The 20,444-nt window shown below is 46.4% G+C and overlaps 2 protein-coding genes across 2 annotated transcripts; one reads left to right on the forward strand and one right to left on the reverse strand.

Annotated features, from left to right (window-relative positions):
* Nucleotides 1-4,417: 4,417 nt before the first annotated feature.
* Nucleotides 4,418-16,940, reverse strand: IK (IK cytokine). The gene is made up of 20 exons (XM_080676205.1): nt 16,759-16,940; nt 16,129-16,195; nt 13,594-13,686; nt 12,892-12,951; nt 11,648-11,815; nt 11,376-11,490; nt 10,623-10,693; nt 10,474-10,520; nt 9,465-9,628; nt 8,323-8,431; nt 7,947-7,986; nt 7,566-7,785; nt 7,301-7,319; nt 6,751-6,829; nt 6,394-6,474; nt 6,074-6,131; nt 5,196-5,284; nt 4,895-5,003; nt 4,687-4,721; nt 4,418-4,599 (listed from the first exon to the last, which is right to left on the reverse strand). The coding sequence occupies exons 1-20, from the start codon at nt 16,772-16,774 to the stop codon at nt 4,572-4,574; spliced, it is 1,668 nt and encodes a 555-aa protein (XP_080532331.1). The 5' UTR covers nt 16,775-16,940; the 3' UTR covers nt 4,418-4,571.
* NDUFA2 (NADH:ubiquinone oxidoreductase subunit A2) lies at nt 16,871-20,416 on the forward strand. The gene is made up of 3 exons (XM_080676206.1): nt 16,871-17,165; nt 17,284-17,390; nt 20,215-20,416. Exons 1-3 carry the CDS (start codon nt 17,065-17,067, stop codon nt 20,304-20,306), a joined length of 300 nt encoding a protein of 99 aa, XP_080532332.1. The 5' UTR covers nt 16,871-17,064; the 3' UTR covers nt 20,307-20,416.
* The last annotated feature ends 28 nt before the right edge of the window (nt 20,417-20,444 follow it).

The following is a 20,444-nucleotide window of genomic DNA, read 5'->3' on the forward strand; positions in this document are numbered from 1 at the left end:
GTACATGCCCTTGACCGGGATCGAACCTGGGACCCTTGAGTCCGCAGGCCGACGCTCTATCCACTAAGCCAAACCGGTTAGGGCTATAGAGAATTTTTTAGTTTATTTGAGCCAAACTGAGGAAATACAAGGGGAAGCAAGATCTCAACTCCTCTGAGAATAACAATGTTGCAGCTTCTTTTATGCATTTGAAATTAAGGAGGGAATGTAAAGAAAATTACATGAAGGTGGAAGAGAGCAAGGTAGGGACAGGATTATAGGATTGTTAACAAGATTATGTGGTCACTTGAGGGTGGGTATTTCAAAGTTGTGTTAACCTAGATGCACAGAAACAGTGGACAGGGCTTCCTTAAGGCAAATAGAAACCTTTTACAAAAAATTATATGGAGACCCAGACCTCCATCTAAGGACCAGACTTCATCCCGGAGACAGACCTCCATCCAGGACACAGACCTCCATTGAGGCCCAGACCTCCATCCCAGAACCCAGACACCCATCCTAGGACCCAGAGGTGCATCCCAGACCCCAGACCTCCATTCAGGGCCCAGACTGCCCTACCAGAACCCACACCTCCATCCAGGATCCAGACCTCAATACTGGGGACCAGACCTCCATCCCAGGACCCAGACCACCATTCGGGGGTCAGATCTACATCTGGGGTCCTGACCTCCCTGCCAGGACCCAGACCTCCCTGCCAGGACCCAGACATCCATCTAGGAGCCCCAGACCTCCATCCAGTTCCCAGACCTTCAGCGGGGGTCCAGACCTCCCTGTCAGGACCCAGTCCTCCATCCGGGGACCAGACCTTCAAACCAGACCCAGACCTCCATTTGGAAATGAGACCTCCATCCCATACCCAGACCTCCATCCTAGGACCTAGACATCCATTCCATGGCCCAGACCTCTATCCAGTTCCCAGACCTTCATTAGGGTTCCAGACCTCCATCCAGGGCCCAGACCTCCCTGTCAGGACCCAGACCTGCACCCAGGGCCCAGATCTCCATCCTAGGCTCCAGACCTCCCTACCATAAACCAGACCTCCATCTTGGGCTTAGACTTCAATCCCAGTACCCAACATCCATCGAAGGACCCAGACCTCCATTCAGGTCCCAGAACGCCATCCTGTACCCAGATTTTCTTTCCAGGACTCAGTCCTCCAACCAGGGCCCAGACCTCCATCCCAGGGCACAGACCTCAATCCAGGTCCCAGATATCCATCCTGGGGCCCAGACCTCCATCCCAGGGCACAGACCTCAACCCGGGTCTCAGGTATCCATCCTGGGGCCCAGACCTCCATCCGGTGCAGCCCCAGCTGAATCCCAGCCTTTGCTGGTCCTCAAAACTCTGCTGTGACTGCTTATCTGGGGAAACAGCCCCCCCACACACACTCATGGGGAGCCCCTCTGATTCTCAGACAGCTGCTAAGCAGCAGGTCCGACCTGGCTGGTGCTACCTCAGGGTTAGCCGTACTCCCTCTCCGCTCTATGATGTGCACAGGATGTTGGAATGTGAGCCTGGCCACCACCCGGAGGCTGATTCATCGCCTCTGAAAACCACACCAGGCTTTTCAAATTCAGTTATGCTATGCCTCTCCACTGGGTACCAGCTCGCTGGTGTATCCCAGAACCTAGCACCCTGCATCTTGGCCCCCCTCTCTCAGGTGCAGACACAATAACACCAGCCCTGCCGGCATCACCAGCAGGGCTATAACACCAGTGCTATTTCCTCCTCACTCCAGTGCACAGAGGGCTCTCCCAGGTCCCTTCCTGGGCTCCCCATCGTCACACAACTCCTGTGGGCATGAGCTTGACCAGGCCCCCCCTCCTTGGAGATGTTCAGGAGACTAGTGCTGTTTCTTCCCAGCAAGCCTAGAAGCAAGGCTGGAATCACCCCAGGACCAAACCAAACCCAGGCAAACTTGGCACAGGACTGGGAGCACCCCGACCTGGGCCCCTGGAACTGAGTCAGTGTGTGTCAGTGTCATTCAGCCCGAATGGGACCCAGGGCAGAGGGGACTGGGAAAGTCGGGCTGAGTGAGAGGAAGCAGATGAGAGAGCCTCCCTCTCTCAGAGCCTTGGAGGAGCAGGGCAGAAGTGGCGCTGGGAAGATGTAAGTTATCGAAGGTTCTAATCAAGTATTTATCAGTTAATTGAAAAAAAGAAGAAACAGGAGAGCTTCATCAGCCCCTGAAATACTTTAGGAGAGGAAGTTGCTAAAAAATATTTGCTTGGAAAAAAAGTTATATGGCCAGGGTGTGACTACCCATTATGACCTGCCCATTTGTGATCGGATGACCCTGGGAGGTTACTTTCAATAGAACCCCATTTTTTAAAAAGTCCACATCCCACAACCTTAAGGACTTAATGCCTTTGGGATCAGAGACTCCAGTCATTCATAGCTTGGTGAAATCCAAGACCGTGACAGGTGTCAGCCAGCTTGGTCAGGAAGCAGCAAAAGCCTATGCCACGAGAATTTCACATGGTGGGTCGTGGAGGGCAGGCAGCCCATGTGTGCATATGCCCAAGTTGCTGCCCTCTGTGCACAACATCTTCATGGCTGCAGAAACAGCGCCCTGCCCATTCTTATAGCTAGTCTACAGACCCTCAGTGGGCCAGGCCAGCAGTGCTCAGAGCAGGCAGTTGCTGAATAGGACATTGGGCACAGCAATTGTTTTGGACATCCCAGTTAACAAAGGTTCCACAAATAGGAGCACCCTGTGCTTTAGGGAAGTTGCTAAAAAATATTTGCCTGAAAAAAAAGTTATATGGCTAGGGTGTGACTACCCATTATGGTGGGGCAGATGAGAAGGAACTCCTGTGGCTGAAGAGAACCTCCTCACATTACTGTGGTATGAAGCCTTCTAAGACATCTGATATGCTGATTTCCCAACCTCCTTAAGGAGAGGTGGAAGGAGTGAGGTTAGGGACCTCAGAGAGACTATATGCCCTCTGTGTGACTGGAAGTTTCTGTGTGTGTTGCGAGTCCTTGTCACTGTGTTGTCAACCAGTCACTTCCACAGATTGGTAGTACTTGCAGAAACTGATTTTACACTGGCAGTCAACCCCCAGGTCTTTTTAAAAAATATATTTTTATTGATTTCAGAGAGGAAGGAAGAGGGAGAAACATCAATGAGAATCATTGATCAGCTCTGCCTCCTGCACACCCCCTACTGGGGACCGAGCCCACAACCTGGGTATGTGCCCTTAACCGAAATGGAACCTGGGACCCTTCAGTCCACAGGCCAACGCTCTAGCCACTGAGCCAAACCCCCAGGTCTTATCTTAGTGACACTCCAGGTATCTTATTTTGAGCCAAGTCTCTTTTTCCCTAATTAGGACCAGTGTTTACAACCATGAAAGCTGTGTGTCACTGTCTGAAATTAGTCATTCTAGGTGCTATTGCAGACAAGGCTCAATTTCAATCTCTTAAGTGCCCCCGCCCTATCAAGGATAAAGTGACCAAAGGCAATGGCTAAGATGGTCCTCTTTCTTTGGACCTGGTAAGCCCACAAGTTTTAGGCTTAGAATAAGCAGTGGCAGGTAGGGATCCAGTCTGAAGCTTGAATAAGGCTGTTCACCCATCAACTTTATTTTTAAGTACCAGACGAAAGTGTTGGCAATGAGCAGAGAGAAGGAAAAAAGTAAGGATGGGCCAAAACCGGTTTGGCTCAGTGGATAGAGCGTCAGCCTGCGGACTGAAGGGTCCCGGGTTCGATTCTGGTCAGGGGCATGTAACTTGGTTGTGGGCACATCCCCAGTAGGAGGTGTGCAGGAGGCAGCTGATCGATGTTTCTCTCTCATCGATGTTTCTGACTATCTATCCCTCTTCCTTCCTCTCTGTAAAAAATCAATAAAATATATTTAAAAAAAAAAAAAAAAAAAGTGGGGATGGAGTTGATTTGGAGACCAGGGCGCCCATCTGTCCTTAGTAAACTTTCAGGGTGTTGACAGGCACACCAAAATGGCCTAGCACAGGGATTCCCCAAGGTATCCCTTCAGCCAGGGAAGCAGTGATGTGTGCTTGAAATTAAAGCTCCCAGAACATAATTGCATAAAAGATTTTTGTCCCACAAGTGATTCTCATCAGATGCCTTCACCTAGCACTTAGCTGTGCAAACTTTGGGATTAGACTGGCAGCCCATTGGGCTCACACTAATTCCCAGGGAATCTCTGCCCTAAGAGTAGGGCCCAAATGGGCCTGAATGGGTCTGACATTTGAGACCAACTATCTATCTTCTTGTCCATTCTCCTCTGGGCACGTAGCTAGTAAACATCCTTACTGTCGAGATATCTAGAACCATGGCTCAGGAAAGGATTGAGCTGACTTTCTGCATGTGATTTTATACAATCAGTAAAATCAATATCCCTCTTGGTGCCTCAGGGGCCCTGGAGTGGAGGGTGCACAATGTAGAAAAGACTGCAGGTTGACCAATTTTAATGGAACCAAATGATTATACAATATTTTATATACATTCAGAAACAAACGAACACCTTGCAACTTTTTTGGGAATTGTAGAAAGCAAGCAGTGGGAAGCATGTCCTTGTAAAGACTCTTGGAGTTGGAACTGGAGATTAGTATTTTGGTCTTTTCACTTCAACCCTGCAGTAACAGAATAAATGAGTCAGCATATGATGAAATAAAGGAAGCAATTCCCCAGTCCCATAGAGAATGAATAATGCTGCTCACCCATCAGCTTCCATCTTCTTCCTCTTCTCAATGATCTGCAAGAAGTTATAGTCGATAGTTACACTGCCAGTTTAAGTCCAACTGAGGTTCAAGGCTGATCTCTCTACTTCCATGGCTCTCCAACCCCTGGCCTATTCCTGGATTGATGGACCAGTGTCTAATCCCAGCTGAGCTGAAGCCCTCCCACCAGAGAGGCAGTTCCACTTACTGCACTAATCTTTTTCCACTGGCGATCCAGCTCTGCTTTGTCATTGGTTTCTTTGAAGCGCCTAGTTTTCCGCCCTTCAGACATTTTAATGCCATACTGGAATGCAGCCCTGAGGGGGGAAAAGGGCAATTGAGGGAAGAAGACAGAGACATTAGTTTGCCTAGCAGTAGCAAGGTGTTCCCAGAGCAGAAAAGCTATTTGAAAATGTCTCAGCCAGACTACACCCTCTAACCAGGTGTGAGCTAGCCCACCCATCGCCATCCCTCTTCTCACATCCTGGCCATATTTAGTACCAACTCACTTGGGCAAAGCTTCCTTGTTGTTCATATACTCGCTGTATTCTTCCTGGGTATCGAAGTCCCAGCGGCCTAAGGGGCCCTTCTTGTTACCCTGTTGCAGGACAGAATGGCAGACGGAGAAGGAAGAGATGTCAGTGGAAATGGAATTTTAGTCCCTGATTAAGCCAGGCTCTTCCATAGTCCCTGATTTCATCATTTATAAATTCTACCCTAATAAATAATAAATGCTTGCTATGTACTTATTATTGGCCAGGCATTTTTTTGAATACTAAATACCTATCTTATTTAATTCTCTCAAAAACTCTATTAAGAGAAAATATATTTCTATTTTCCTGATGATGAAATTGAGGCATAAGCAGTAAAATAAATTGACATAGCCACAAAACTAATAAATGGCAGTCAGGGTTAAGCAAGGTTCCAAGATGGAATTAAACAACGGTCTTAATCATTGTAGTACAGGGAGAACAAGGAAAAAGTAGATGAAATTTCTTTATCATTAATGGGGTGTTTGCTGGGTTTTAAGAGTTGGAAGAAAATTCCAATACTGGCTGGCTAGAATAAAATCAGTTATTTTCAAAAGACTGCAATTTCTTTAGCCCTTTCTTCTTATGCACTAAAGACCTGCTTACTGCCTAGAATAGAAATCAAAGCCTGGCACTTTGTAGGAAATAAAAGAACTATATTTTTGGCTCTATCTCATTTTATTTTTGTACACTTTGAAATAGTTAAGCTGTCCATGACCCCACAATGCTGCTGCTCCTATTACTGCAGCTGAGAAGTGAGGACCAGTTAATGAGACACATATTTTGGGAATGGGGAAAGAGATATGTACTAAAGAGTAACTGCCCAAGAGCCCTCACACATGCTTCAAACTCCATACCTGGTCCATTTTGCTGTAATCAACCTCCTCGTCACTGTCTACAGCCATGTCATCCATCCTAAAGAGAAGCAACAGTTGAACAGATGGAGCTGACCCAGACTCCAATGCTTCATCTGGACACCTACCCAAGTAAGAGACTATATGCCTAGGAATGACCATCCCCCTAGACCTCCCATCCCTCAGAGCCTAAGAGAATAGTTCATCCACGTAGGAAGTACCCCTGGATCCCAGCAAATCAAATTTCTACCTCACCCAACCCCTCCACCCCAACTTGTTCTCTAATCATCCCGGCCTCCCTTCTTTAACAGAGTAACACGTACGTGGCTGGGTAGCACTCAGCATAACTGTTGGACATGCCAAAGAAATCTCCCAGCTGCTTCTTGTCCTCGGGCTTCTTCAGCATATGCTATGTTAAAGAAAATAATTCTGCCTATAGCAGAAAAGCTTCAACCTGGAAGGGCCAAGGACTAAAAGCCTCAGCATGAAAACTCTAAGGAGATAACTGTGAGCTTGAATGGGTTCTCTGAGAAAGGGGAAAGTCACAATGAGTTCATCCTGGTCAAAAGTCAACACAAAAGGGAAGGAATGGGGTTGTGAGAAAGCAGGGAAGCAGGTAGAGTTGGAATGAAAAGAGAACAATTCTCTGAAACCCAGAAACATATTGAAATAAAAGATATGATTCAGTGCCTTCCCAGCCAGCAGAACCAGCAAACTTTTCATTGATTGATTTGATCAACTCCTTGGCAGATCCAGGTCCTGGGAGAAAAGAGAATTCTATTAAGACATTGAAACGAGGAATTTACAACCTCTTCCCTAGAACACACTTCCAACCTGTAGCTTTCATAAAAACATTTTTAAGCAATAGAATCCTTTTTGCTATCTAAATGTTAATCAAATCCCAACTAATAATGAACTACTATGGTTGCGTTGTGGTAGTGTGCTCAGAATATTGCCCATTCAATCTGCCTCACATCATATCAAGACTCCACAGCTGAAGAATTTATATCTAATAGGGCAAATATGCCCTGTCATTGCCCAGGAAGATGGAGGGAACTCCAGACTTATCTTCTGTCTACTCCATATAGCAAGACATTAATCTTATGAGAACCCAGAACCAGGAAGTCCCCCAATCCCACCCTTGCCAGCTATGAGCTCTAGGTCCCACTCTTAGCCCAGGGGAAAGCAGAACTGCTGGAGCTAATGCAAGATGCCTTGGACACAACTTACCTTTGTCAACATCCATGGGCTGGAAAGAAAATAGAAATTGAGGTCAGTATCATTATGAAGGATTCCTACTCATCCTCTACCCCCAAGTTTAAATCAATTCCCTATCCTCCGCTGTCCCCATTTCCAGGATGGTTCCTATCCTGGATTAGTTGACCCAGTTGCTTCTATGAAGCCATGAGGTGGCTATACAACAGAGAGGTCCTGTACCAGCTGGGCAGGCAGAGATAGGCAGCACTATCACCTGGTACTAGGGGCCACATCTCACCTCATCATCCACTTTTGGCTTCTCAAAGTAGCTGTGCCTCTTCTTCTCTTCCTCTCTCTCTCGGTCCCGTTCCCGCTCCCGATCTCGTTCTCGCTCCCGCTCTCTGTCCCGGTCTCTGTCTCTATCCCGATCACGCTCCCGTTCCCGATATCTTTCCCTCTCCTTGTCCCGAGGTGTCTTGGTTGTGGAGGGCACATAATCCCCAATGTCTTCGAATATACTAGGAAAACAGAGATTAGCTGTCAAAATCACACACAATTAATTCCACTTCCCCTGGCCATTTCTCTAGATTCTCACAACAAGGCCTCCCCAAAATGCAGAAGACAAGAAGCACATAGCCCCCTCCCTCCCTCAGATCAGATGATGGGCTAGGATACGTACTTCATGTCAGCCTCAGGGGGTTTCTTCTCTTCCAGTTTCCCTAAAATGTGAAGAATGAGACTCATTAATTCCCACTCAGCCTCACCATGCTCTCCAATTCTCAATGACCTTTTAAACACCTGTTTAGAAGGTGGGACAACGAACGCTACCTATACTCTCCCTTTTCATGCCTCAAAGTGAACCACTGCCTCCTGAGGGGGTGAAACCAACAAAAACTGGATGTAAGCATCTACTTGCCAATGCTCCACTGCTCTCATTTTCCTCTGTTCCCCTGGAGCCTCCCAATGTTCTGGAGACAGAGGCTCCAGGAGACCTTGGTTCCATCCTCAAATGCCCCTCCAAGGGTAAGGTTTTTCTTCCTACCCCTTCAGGTTACCTTTATCCTTCTTCTTGAGCTTCTTGTTGCGAGTACCCTGCCTCAAGTAGGAAAGAATCTGGGTGAGCTTGCTGATGACAATGTCATTTGTAGTAAGCGTGGTTTGAGCCTGAAAACCCCAAGAAGCAAGAATGTTATTCCACTAAGCAGGAATCTCTTCACTTTTTCCATTCACTCACTAAACAAATTAAAGGATGAGTTAGAATTAGCCGGGTAAAGACTAGGAAAGGAGGTGTTCTGAAAGGACATTCCAAAGAGATGAAACAACATGCACAAAGGCCTGGGTCAAAAGTGAATCTAGCACATTCAAGAAATCCAAGATGACTGGAAAACAAACAACAGGGAAGCAAGATGAAAAAGGCTGGAAAGACCAAAAGATGCAAAGGCTCATAGGCCACAATAAAAATTTTGCTCTTTATTCTAACAGTGAGAAGCCAATGGAAGCTTCTAATTTTCGTGGTGAAACAAAAATCTCGGTTTTGATGATTCCTGTGGCCATGTGTAAAACAGGGATGGAGAGATTGAGGTGGTGGAAGGTGATGGCTACAAAGTACAGGGTTTCTTTTGGGGGTGATAAAAATGTTTTAAAATTGATTGAGATAATAGTAGCACAATTCTATGAATATACTAAAAGCCATTGAATTGTACACTTAAAATGGGCAAATTGTATGGCATGTGAATTTCATCTCAGTAATAATTAAAAATAAATAAAATATTAGAAGGAAACCAGAGTGGAAGTGAAACCAATTAGGAGCCTTTTAAAAAATTCTCACACGAGGATATGTCTATTAATTTGAGAGAGAGGAAGAGGGGGAGAGAGAAACAGTGATCAGTTGCCTCCAAGGAACTGACCAGGAACTGAACCCACAACCTTTTGGTGTGTGGGACAACGCTCCAATCAACTGAGCACCGGGCAAGGGCAGAAGCCACTTTTAACAGTTCCAGCAAGAGATGATGGCTTAGACTAGAATGTTATTGGTGAAGATGGAGAAAAGTGGATGGATTCAATTGAAATTTAGGAGATGAAAAGTGAACAGGACTTGGTGATGGGTTAAATGCGATCAATGAGGTTGAGGCAGAATTAAAGCTAATTTCCTGGTTTGAGACTCATGTGCAAGGCTTTCAGGATTTGGGCTACTCACCTCCATGGTGGGGCAATCAGCTTTGCTGCGGATAAGAGTGGTAGGGATGTCTGTGTCAGCATACTCATCATCCAGGTCTACCACGTAGGCCATACGACCCGGCAGGAACAGCTCATTCCGCTCATATGCCTTGCTTTTGAAGAGCATGCGGTAAACATTGCGGCCTATGGAAAGAGGAAGAGCAGCAAATAGCCAATGAGAACCTTCTATAATAGCAGCTTCCATTTACTGAGTGCTCACTCTGTGCCTGTCATCATGCCAAGTGCTATGCATGCTTTGCTTTGCTTTGCTTTATTCAATTTTCACAACAGCCCTGTGAGATGGACATTATCACCTTTTAACTGATGAGAATACTAAGGCTGAGAGTTAAGTGATTTACCTAAAGTCAGATAGCTACCAAGTGGCAAAGCAAAGAATGAGACCCAAGCAGTTTAACTCCAAAGTCTGAGCTCCTATCCACTTTTCTCCATTGCCTTCTCAAGGGCACTATGTGCCTATCATTGTATTAGGCCCTGTGAGGAATAAGAATGAGGTTTAAAGTGATACTGATGAGGAATGAAAAACCAGCTCTTAGGAGGCACGTTGCCTATATTACTTCTCTTCATCCCAATAATCCCATGAGATGAACATCAACCCATTTGCCAATGGACAAACAGACACTGAGAAATGAACACAGATGCCGAAAATCACATGCCTAGTGTGGTTTCCTCATCAGGATTCAAACCCAGTTCTCTCAGATTGCAAATTCTGAATTTTTAATCACCAATAATGCTACCTCCCTTAAAGTATAAGCCCTAATCTGAAAGAGCTTCCAACCTAACTAAGGAGGCATTAATAACATATGAAATACCCAAGTTCATGTCTGAATTCTCTTAGAGTATTTTATTGGAACTAGCTGGTAAAGAGGAAAATAAGCTGAGGGAAAGGGGAAGCATACCCTCCCAAAGCATTAAATGCCCTACAATTCATCTAGAATTCAGAGCCACTAGTGTAGAAATTCTGTACTCACCCAAACGTGTTTTAAATTCAATTTTATTTTCAGGATCCTCATCTTTCCTGAAAAGAGAAAAAAAAAAAAAAATTTTTTTTTTTTTTGACAAATGTGTTCTTTATATCCCACCTATCTAAACCTTCAAGTTCTCCCTGATATTTACATACTTGGTTTCCTTCTGGGGCTTTTCCATTAGTTCTTCCTCCTCTTTCTCTTTGCTGGCAATCTCAGCTCGTACCTAAGAGGAAAGCAAGTAGCGTTTAGACATGTAATAATTTTACACATATTTACACTATATCACACTGTCCCAGGAACTAAGAACTCAATACTAAACAAGACAATATAATCCTTGCCCTAATGGAGCTTAGAGCAGGAGAGACAGACAAGTTTTTTTAAAATATATTTTTATTGATTTCAGAGAGGAAGGGAGAGGGAGAGAGATAGAAACATTAATGATGGGAAAGTATCACTGATTGGTTGCCTCCTGTATGCCCCCTACTGTTGATTGAGCACACAATCTAGGCATGTGCCCTTGACTAGAATCGAACCTGACCCTTCAGTCCGCAAGCCAATGCTCTATCCACCGAGCCAAACCGGCTAGGGCGAGACAGACAAATTTAACAATTAAACAACAAAGTGTGATAACTCCAATAAGTGAAACAGAAGAGGTATGCAAGGGTGCAGGAAGTGGGAGGTAAAGAGTGGAGGGACTTAACCATACCTGGGTGACCAAAGAAGGTTTCCCCAAGAAAAGAAAATTGAAACAGAGACTTGAAGAATAAATAGCAATTAGTCCTACAGAGGGGCCATGTTCTAGAGAGTCTGAACTAACAGTAGTCTCCCTTCTCACCTTGGAAGGCCCATACAAGAGCATTCACCATTCTAGTATCACCCTCTACTCACTCACACCAAAGACTCACCTTTTGAAGCAGAGCAAAATCCAAGCCTTTCACCAAATGGGTGTGTTCCATGTCACCACCCAAGAATTTGGACTCCTGGATCAACTGTCTTCTCTTTTCTGCAGCTGATTTGTCCCTATATAATGAAAGAGGCCACATTAGAACAGTCCTTTCTGGGTGGCAAATGCCTTTTGAAATGGCTTGATGTGGGCTCAAGAGCAGGGAACGTGTGAGGAAGAATATATGACTCTGGGATGCTGAGGAAACCATGCCCTGGCCCCCATGGTACTCACGCCTCAGCAGTGGGGCCCACAGCCCTGTAGTTAGCTGTGGTGCTGATCAGCTCAGTTTCCTCATAGTCTTTATTCACGCCATCTCGCCGTTCCTTGGCTCGGTCCCGGTACTTCTCTGCTAGTTCTCTCTCTCTCTCAATTTCTTGTTGACGAAGCTTGGCATAATAACTATGACCAGAGAAAGGCAAATGTGTAGAGCTTACCAGCTGCTATCCCAACATCAATAGTACTGTTCCTGTTTCCCTATACCTTTATCCAACTCTCTATAGTGAAAGTTCAATTATGGTGATAAAACTGCTGGTCACCTCTTGATAGTCCTCAAAATCACAACTATAGTACCTTCCATCTGCCACTTCAGGACACTCCATCTGTCACTCAGAATTCTTTAATACCACCCAACTCTATATCACTGAATCACTATAGGACAACCATGAAGTCATCCCAATTATTATCTCCTTCCAAATTTCAACAGAAAATAAACCATTCCTTGCTGGTCCTCCCCCAGAAGAGAGGAAAGCAAAGTATAGGTCCAAAAAGTTTAGTATCATGTAAATAATGATGATGATGATGATGATGATGATGATGATGATGATGGCAGCCAAGATTTATTGGGTGGTTGCTATATGCCAGGCACTGGTACTAAGTGTTCACATGTATTATCACAGTTGATCCTCATGACAACCTGATAAAAGTTTTTATCACTAGTTCTATTCTACCCGTGATAATATTGAGGATTAGAAAGGTTAAACAAAATGCTAAGGTTATTCTGCTAGAAACTAATAAAGAGGAGATTAAAATACCACAGGCTGACTCCAAAACCCTAAACTACCACTCCACATATTACTCCTCTCCACCATGAAAGCAGTCTTATGAAAAGGAAAACCTCAGTCTCTAGTCTTTTAAGAGAGAGTGGGAGGGAGGGAGAGAGGGGGAGAAAGAGAGAGAGAGAAACATCCATGTGACACTGTCCAAATTAAAACCCAAGACTACCCTGGCCAGCATCGCTCAATGGACAGAGCGTCAGGCCTCACACTGAATGGTTGTGTGTTTGATTCCCAGTCAAGGGCATATACCTGGGTTGCAAGTTCAATCCCTGGCCCTGGTTGGAGTGCACGTGGGAGGCAACCAAGTGATGTCTCTCTCTCTCCCTTCCACTCTCTAAAAATCAATGGGGAAAAGTATCCTTATGAAAATTTACCAAAAACAAACAAAAAAAACCCCATACTCCTCCATCCTTCCTTCACCTTTTCTTTTTTCTTCGTCGTGCAGCTGGGTCTTCATCCTCATTGTACTCCCTTGGCATCCTAGAAGAGAAAGAAACTCACTGATAGCAAAATATTGCCATAGCCCCAGAAACCCTAGTGACCTTGAGGTGCTGAAGAAAGGTCTAGAACAGCAGTCGCCAACCTTTCGGACCTCAGAGACCACCAGTGCTCTGTGGACTACTGGTTGGCAACTGCTGCTCCAAAGGTTTCCTTAAACCAGCAATCGCCAATCTTTTGGACCTCATGGACCACCTGGTTGGCGACCGCTGGTCTAGAACACTGGCCAAAGCAAGAGTTTCAATCAGGCAGAGATCCATGTTAATATTTGTAGGTGAGTGGTTCTCACTTTAGAGAGGATCGCAACCACTTAAAGGACTATTAAAATTATGTACCCCAAAGTATTTCCCCCCAAATCTGAGTTCGTGGGGCTAGAATGGGCCCAGAAATCTGCCTATTTAAGCACCAGCAGCAACTCTAGTACAAGTGGTTCATGGAACATACTCTGAGAAGTGGGATCCCAGAGCATTCCAGGCTCCCTGGAGCTTCAATCTCCAGAAAGAAAGAATCAGAACCACAGGCTTTGTTAAAAAAGAACTAGCCTTCCAGTTCCTAAGACATCTAGATCAGTAGCTTTTCTGTAGGAAGGAGATGGGAGACAGGTTGGATCACCCCAGAACTTACTCATGGTGACGTGACTTTGAGGGTGGTGCAGAGGTAGGTGCAGCCCTTGGGGTCATGAGAAGTTTCCTAAAGTCTTCATTAGTGAGTTTTGATCTAGAAGGCAAAGATTTTAAACATTAGTACCCAATAAGATTTGGAAAAGAAATATGCAAAAAACATGGCTAATTTTAGTGGAAATTAAGAAAATACAACTTAAAACAAAAATATGCCATCTGGTGAGGTAGCTCAATTGATTAGAGCATCATCCCAATATGCCAAGGATGCAGGTTCAATGCCCGGTCATACAAGAATCAACCAATGAATGCATAAGTAAGTAGAACAGATCAATGTCTCTCAAATCACTAAACAATAAAAAAGAAAAAACATGCCACACCCTGTTCAGTTTTGCTTAAAGCATCGGTTCAAGCACCAAAGGGTCTCAGGTTTGATTCCCAATCAAGGGCATGTACCTGGGTTGCAGGTTCAATCCCTAGCCCCATTGGGGCATGTTTGGGAGGCAACCAATCTATGTGTCTTTCTCACATGGATTTTTTTTTTTCTCTCTCTCCCTCCCTTCCACTCTATCTAAAAAAGTCAATGGAAAGCCCAGCCGGCATTGCTCAGTGGTTGAGTGTCAACCTATGAGACCCATAAACCGGGAGGTCACAGTTCAATTTCCATTCAGGGCACATGCCTAGGTTATGGGTTGAATCTCCAGTATGGGGCCTGCAGGAGGCAGCTGATCAATGATTCTCTCTCATCACTGATGTTTCTCTCTCACTCCCCTCTCTCCCTTCCTCTCTGAAATCAATAAAAATGTATTTTTTAAAAAATCAATGGAAAAAATCCTCAGAATTAACCAAAAAACAAACATGCCACTTCTAATGCATCAGAGTGCTAATATTTGTAAAATTATCTTATTTCCCCAAAGAGTTGATTTCTAATCTTAGACTTAATCTCTTCTGACTTTTTTAAAAATATATTTTTATTGATTTCAGAGAGGAAGGGAAAGAGGGGAGATAGAAACATCAATGATGAGAGAGACCCACTGATTGGCTGCCTCTTGCACACCCCTGCTGGGGATCAAACCCGCAACTCAGGCATGTGCCCCTGAATGGAATCGAACCCGGGAGTCTTCAGTCCCCAGGCCAATGCTCTATCCACTGAGCCAAAACAGCTAGGGTCAGAGTGGTAATTTTTATTTATTTTTCAGTGTTAATTTTTTAAAAAGCTTGAAAAACTAACTATGAAAGAGAATTTGAAAAGTGGATATTTTCATATACTGCTGATAGAATGTAAGTAGAATCTATTTGGAGGGCAATCTGGCAGTATATATTAAAACTAGAGGCCCGGTGCACAAAATTTGTGCACTGTGTGTGTGTGTGTGTGTGTGTGTGTGTGTGTGTGTGTATGTGTGTGTGTCCCTCAGCCCGGCCTGCGCCCTCTGGCAATCTGGGACCCCTTGGGTAGGGTCCCTAGGCCTGGCCAGCGATCAGGGCCTATCGGGTCTCCCCGGCCCCCCGCCCCCCGCCCACTGCCGGCAGCTGGTCCCGCCCCCATTGCTGCTACTGCTTGCCATCTGTACCGTGGTGTCCCCCACCCCCACCACCGGTCTCTTCCCTCTGCAGGTGACAGGTGTGGGGTGCGATCGCTGGCTGGCCCCGCACACTCGCCACAGTGTCGCTGGCTGCTGACCTCGCCCACCGGACTGGGGCTCCACGATCAATTGCTGTGCAGAGGGAGGCCCCACCCACCCGCTGCAGCGCTGCTAGCCAGGTAGCCTGGGCCTCCCTCTTTGGGGCGATCGATCACAGGGCTCTGCAATCGCAGAGCCCCCTCTTTGTCCCCCGATCGATCGCCCCGTCGGCTGGTGGCCTGAGTCTCCCTCTGCAGGGTGATCGATTGCAGAGCCCCCCCATTTATCACCCCACAGAGGGTAGCCTGGGCCTCCCTCTGCAGGGTAATCATGGGACGATGGCGGGGCCCCCGACCAATAGCATTGCACCCACCTTGGCTGGCCTGGCACCAGTGCATGTCATAGCATGGTCGTCCGGACGGTTGTTCTGCTGTTCGGTCGTTCGGTCGATTTGTATATTACATTTTTATTATTATAGACTTAAGTGTGTACATCCTGTGACCAAACAATTCCGTTCATCTATATATGGCGAATTACTGGCATCTATATATATAAAAGCTTAAGCAACCATCTGACAGCTATGACACGCAATGACCACGAGGGGGCAGATGCTCAACACACAGGCAGGGAAACAGGGAACAGAATGATGAATCTCAGAGGGAAGGGGAGAGGGGGAGGGCAGGAAGAGATTAACCAAAGAGTTTATATGCATACTAGAGGCCTGATGCAGGGATTCGAGGACTGGTGGGGTCCCTTGGCCTGGCCTGCGGGGATCCCGTTAAAGGGGCAAGTGGTACAATATTTTTTACCATCCTTGCTGACAAGACACTTAGAATTCTTTGACCATCACCACCACCACCTCCACCTCCACCCTACTCATTGTCCAGCTTATTCCCATGGTCCTAGGTCAAAACACTCACTGGTGGAAGGAGTGAGGATCATCCACATCGTGGCCATCTGGGGCCAAAGGGTTGGAGAACGGCTCACCTAAGAAAAAGAATTAGCATAAATTGAATCAATCTCTTTTGTGTCAGGTCCTGTGCAAAAGTTGGGGATTTAATAGTGAACAATACAGATTTGCTTTCCTGTCAAATTGCTCACAATCTAGTGAGAAAAAGGCAAGAACAACGACAGTAACAATCCAATGCAGTAAGTAATGAAGTGGAAAAAAATACAAAGGGTTGTAGGAGCCCAGAGGAGGGGGCCCCTAAACCAGCGCTGGAGGATCAGCAAAGACTTCCTCGGGATAACATCTAAGATACCACGTGAGGGACAAATTGGCTCAACCCAAATAAAGTGATACCGGGTTGGAGAGAAGGGGAGTAAAGTTCACAGATCAGCTCTATCTGCCGTCACTTGGAGCAAAGACGAGACTTAGAGACAGTCTGGGGCTGCCCAGCCTCACTCGGGGTCCAACGGCTTCGCCAGGCTCCAGGCGTCACTCCGGCCCTTCCCCACCCACCCAAACACACACCCGGTTTAAAGCCAAAATAACGCGTCAAGTGTCCCGAGTTCCTCAGAGAAGAAAGGGCAGATAACCCGAAACTTACTATCCCGCTCCGGCATGTCGTCCGCGGTCTCAACGCCACGAAGCACTCAGTCTCCAACAACAACAGAGTAGCTACAGCCTTTTCCCCGGAAACACCTCCGGAAGCAACCCACAGTGCCTTGCGCTCCACACTCTCGCCAGGAAACTGGAGGACACCCTGGCGCCCTACAAAGCTTTTGTAGCAGTAGCTAAACGTGGCCCCGCCCCCTTACGTCAGCCCAGCTATCGCGAGACTGGAGGGTAAGCGATTGGTCGGTCTGGAGAACTTGGCCAGAAGGCCTGTGCAGGGTCTTGGGTACCGGCGGGGATGGCGGCGGCGGCGGTGAGTCGAGGCGTCCGGGCCAACCTGGGTCTACGGGAGATTCGCATCCACTTATGCCAGCGCTCGTCTGGCAGCCAGGGCGTCAGGTGAGGCGCAGCGTTGTGGGCGGGCTTCGGGGCGCCGGGGTCACGACCTCGACCTCCCGGGCTTTTGGGAAGGCCCGAGCCCACACCGTAACGCGCGGCGCTTTCTCGGGCCCCGCAGGGACTTCATCGAGAAACGCTATGTGGAGCTGAAGAAGGCGAACCCCGACCTGCCCATCCTAATCCGCGAGTGCTCCGAGGTGCAGCCCAAGCTCTGGGCCCGCTACGGTGAGTGCAGGACGCTGGGGGTCTGGGACCCCGGTGGGGAAACAAGGGTTCGAGAAGAGAAACCGCCGCCCACGGTCAAACAAAACTTGTAGAGATACCGGAACTGAGACTTTGGCCTTGCTTTTGACCTTGTTGCCAATAAGGAAATTTACGTTTGTATGATTATAGGATGCTTCGTGTCCTGGGTAACAGCCGTGTGGAGGCGGGCCCCATCCTACTTAGGGAACAGGAGCCGTACATTTTTGTAATCCAGAAGAGGTTTCAGACAGGGGAAGAAGAGGTGCTGATCAGTTCTCGTCAATGTAGGTCCTTCCAAATGATGTGTGGGCAGTGCCAGTCCAGGTAGAGCGTTAGAATCTCAATAATGAAAACCTAAAATAATGATTCTGTGTTGAAACTTAATGCTAGGCTCTGTGCTGGGTGCTTTCCTACCTAAATCTCATTTAATCTTCATTATATGAGAGGGTTATGTAGTTGGATATAACAGGGTTGCGCCTTTACATATATATTCCTAGAATGCACTTCTGCCAGACATCCATGGCTGGCTCCTTATTCAGGTTGTTATGTTCAGTTCTGAGTTTATATATCTCTTCAAAAAGGCATTCCCAGACCAGTTATGTAACATTGCCCCTACCTCCTTTTTTATCATATTACTGTTACTGGCCAGAGGAGACCCTCAGTTCTTGTCTTGAGGGAGAGATTTCAGTCAAGAGACAAGATGTAGTCCTGGTTGGTGTTATGATTAGAGCATCGTCCTGCACACTGAAAGGTTGCAGGTTTGATACCCAGTCAAGGACATGTACCAGTTGCAGCTTCATGCCCACCCCAGTGTGTTTGTCTGTGGCGGAGGGCGGGGGGTGAGTTCGGCTGGCAACTAATGGTTGTGTCTCTCACATCAATGTTTTTCTCTCTCCCCCTCCCTCCCTCCCTTTCACTCTCTAAAAAACCAATGGCAAAAATATCCTCGGGTGAGAATAACAAAAAAGAGACAAAATGTAGAAAAGCCAGCAAGAATTTACTGACTTCAGCAAAAACATGCGTAGGACAGTGAAACAAGGACCACTGCTCCCCTGGTTGCAAGTCTTATGGGGTCCCTTAGAGGTTAGGGGACACGTGCCAGTGAGGGAAGGAGTGGGCAAAGGGAATGGCACAGGTACGCTCCCTGGAGGGAGACCACCCTGGGACCTTCCTTTTCAGGCATTTTATTTTATTTTTTTAATCCTCACCCAAGGATATTTTTTGTTGATCTTTAGAGAGAGTGGAAGGGAGAGAAACATCCATGTAAGAGAGACACATCGACTGGTTGCCTCCCCACACACCTGACCAGGGTGGGGGATCGGACCTGCAACCAATATGTGCCCTTGACCAGGAATCAAACCCATGACCTTTCAGTCAGTGGAACTCCAGTCTAACCACTTAGCAAATGGCCAGGGCCCTTTTCGGGCATTTTTTTAAATATAATATATATGTATTTTTAAATATATTTTTATTGATTTCAGAGAGGAAAGAAGAGGGAGAGAGAAACATCAATGATGAGAGAGAATCATTGATTGACTGTCTCCTGCACACCCCATATTGGGGATTGAGCCTACAGCCCCGGCATGTGCCCTGACCGGGAATTGAACCATGACCTCCTGGTTCATAGATTGAGGCTCAATCACTGAGCCACATCAGCTGGGCTTTCAGGCATTTCAAAGGCTGGGCGTTTAGGGCAGGTCTTACAGGGGATCAATAGAATGTTCATTAGCTTTATGATCTACCAAAATGAGATTTATTCTCTTGTCTGTGTGGTTGGCAAATGGCACTTAATTAGATTTCTGTTATCTGTCTCCCTATACTATTAAGCATCCTTGGTTTAGGGAAAATAGGATTTACTAGGTGGCTGCAAACTACCGCTTATCTGTCTTTCCCTATTCCGTAAGTCATAGAGTTTTCCTAGCTTCTTACTAATCTGTAACAATTGCCTATTTCAATTTGCTACAATCTGAAAATTACTTTCATGTTGCCTAACACTTAGTAGGCATGCAGTCAATATTTATACATACTGAATAGTGGTATTTTAATCATTTTTTAAAATTTTATTTTTTGATTGATTTGAGAGGGAGGAAGGGAGAGGCAGAGAGGGATAGAAACATCAGTGATGAGAGAGACCCACTGATTGGCTGCCTCTTGCACACCCCTGCTGGGGATTGAGCCTGAAACCAGGGCATGTGTCCTGACAGAGAATGGAACTGTAACCTCCTGGTTCATGGGTCCATGCTCATCCACTGAGCCACACCAGCCCAGCTAATCTTGGTTTTTAACACCTTGCCCTAGATATGTCTGGAGAAAGAGGGAAGTCACACCTCAGGCAGATTGGTTCTAACAGTGGGCATGTGTAGTAATGCCAAGCACTAAAAACTGAAGGAGGAAAAAGGTTCTCCTTCCAAAAACCAGTAGACTAGAAGAGATGGACTCAAATAGCTATAATGCATTATACTATGGTCTATGGGAACCACAGAATGGGTATCCTGCCAAGATTAGGTCCATGCAATGCACTGCTCACATGGTTAATAAATGCCTGCTGTGCCCCTTAACATTTCCTTGAAACACCTTCCTTACCATTGTGGCCACCCACAATCAGCCAAAATTCTAGTTGGACCTAGGCTTCCTAGATGTGTTTGAGGCCCAGGGGGGAAATTCTAGGCCTACCAAATCCACCTTGGTCATCTTTTTACTACCCTCCCTATCGTAACAACACCTTAAGTTGATGACAAAGACCTGTTATACTCTGCTAGCCCCCACAGTGCAGAGTGGATACTTAGTCACCTCCCTTTCTCTCCAGCATTTGGCCAAGAGAAGAATGTCTCCTTGAACAACTTCAGTGCTGATCAGGTAACCAGAGCCCTAGAGAATGTGCTAAGTGGCAAAGCCTGAAGCCTTCGCTGAGGATTAAGAGCAACAGCTCCACAGCCTGGGCTCTGCTGGACTGAGTACAATGTGGAAAAATGTGTTCTGTTGTTTATAAAGCTTGTGCTGTAAGACGCTGTCTCAGGATGTTCTTTACCTCATTCC

This window comes from Plecotus auritus (genome assembly GCF_963455305.1).
Source record: "Plecotus auritus genome assembly, chromosome: 6".
Lineage (NCBI taxonomy): Eukaryota > Metazoa > Chordata > Mammalia > Chiroptera > Vespertilionidae > Plecotus > Plecotus auritus.

Coding starts and splice junctions, on each gene's coding strand:
- NDUFA2 (XM_080676206.1), top strand. CDS start 17,065: ATGGCGGCGGCGGCGGTGAGTCGAGGCGTCCGGGCCAACCTGGGTCTA. Junction 17,166..17,283: donor TCTGGCAGCCAGGGCGTCAG/GTGAGGCGCAGC, acceptor CGGGCCCCGCAG/GGACTTCATCGAGAAACGCT. Junction 17,391..20,214: donor CAAGCTCTGGGCCCGCTACG/GTGAGTGCAGGA, acceptor CTTTCTCTCCAG/CATTTGGCCAAGAGAAGAAT.
- IK (XM_080676205.1), bottom strand. Junction 13,687..16,128: donor GATCCTCACTCCTTCCACCA/GTGAGTGTTTTG, acceptor TTTGCCTTCTAG/ATCAAAACTCACTAATGAAG. Junction 9,629..10,473: donor TGAATTTAAAACACGTTTGG/GTGAGTACAGAA, acceptor CTCTTTCCATAG/GCCGCAATGTTTACCGCATG.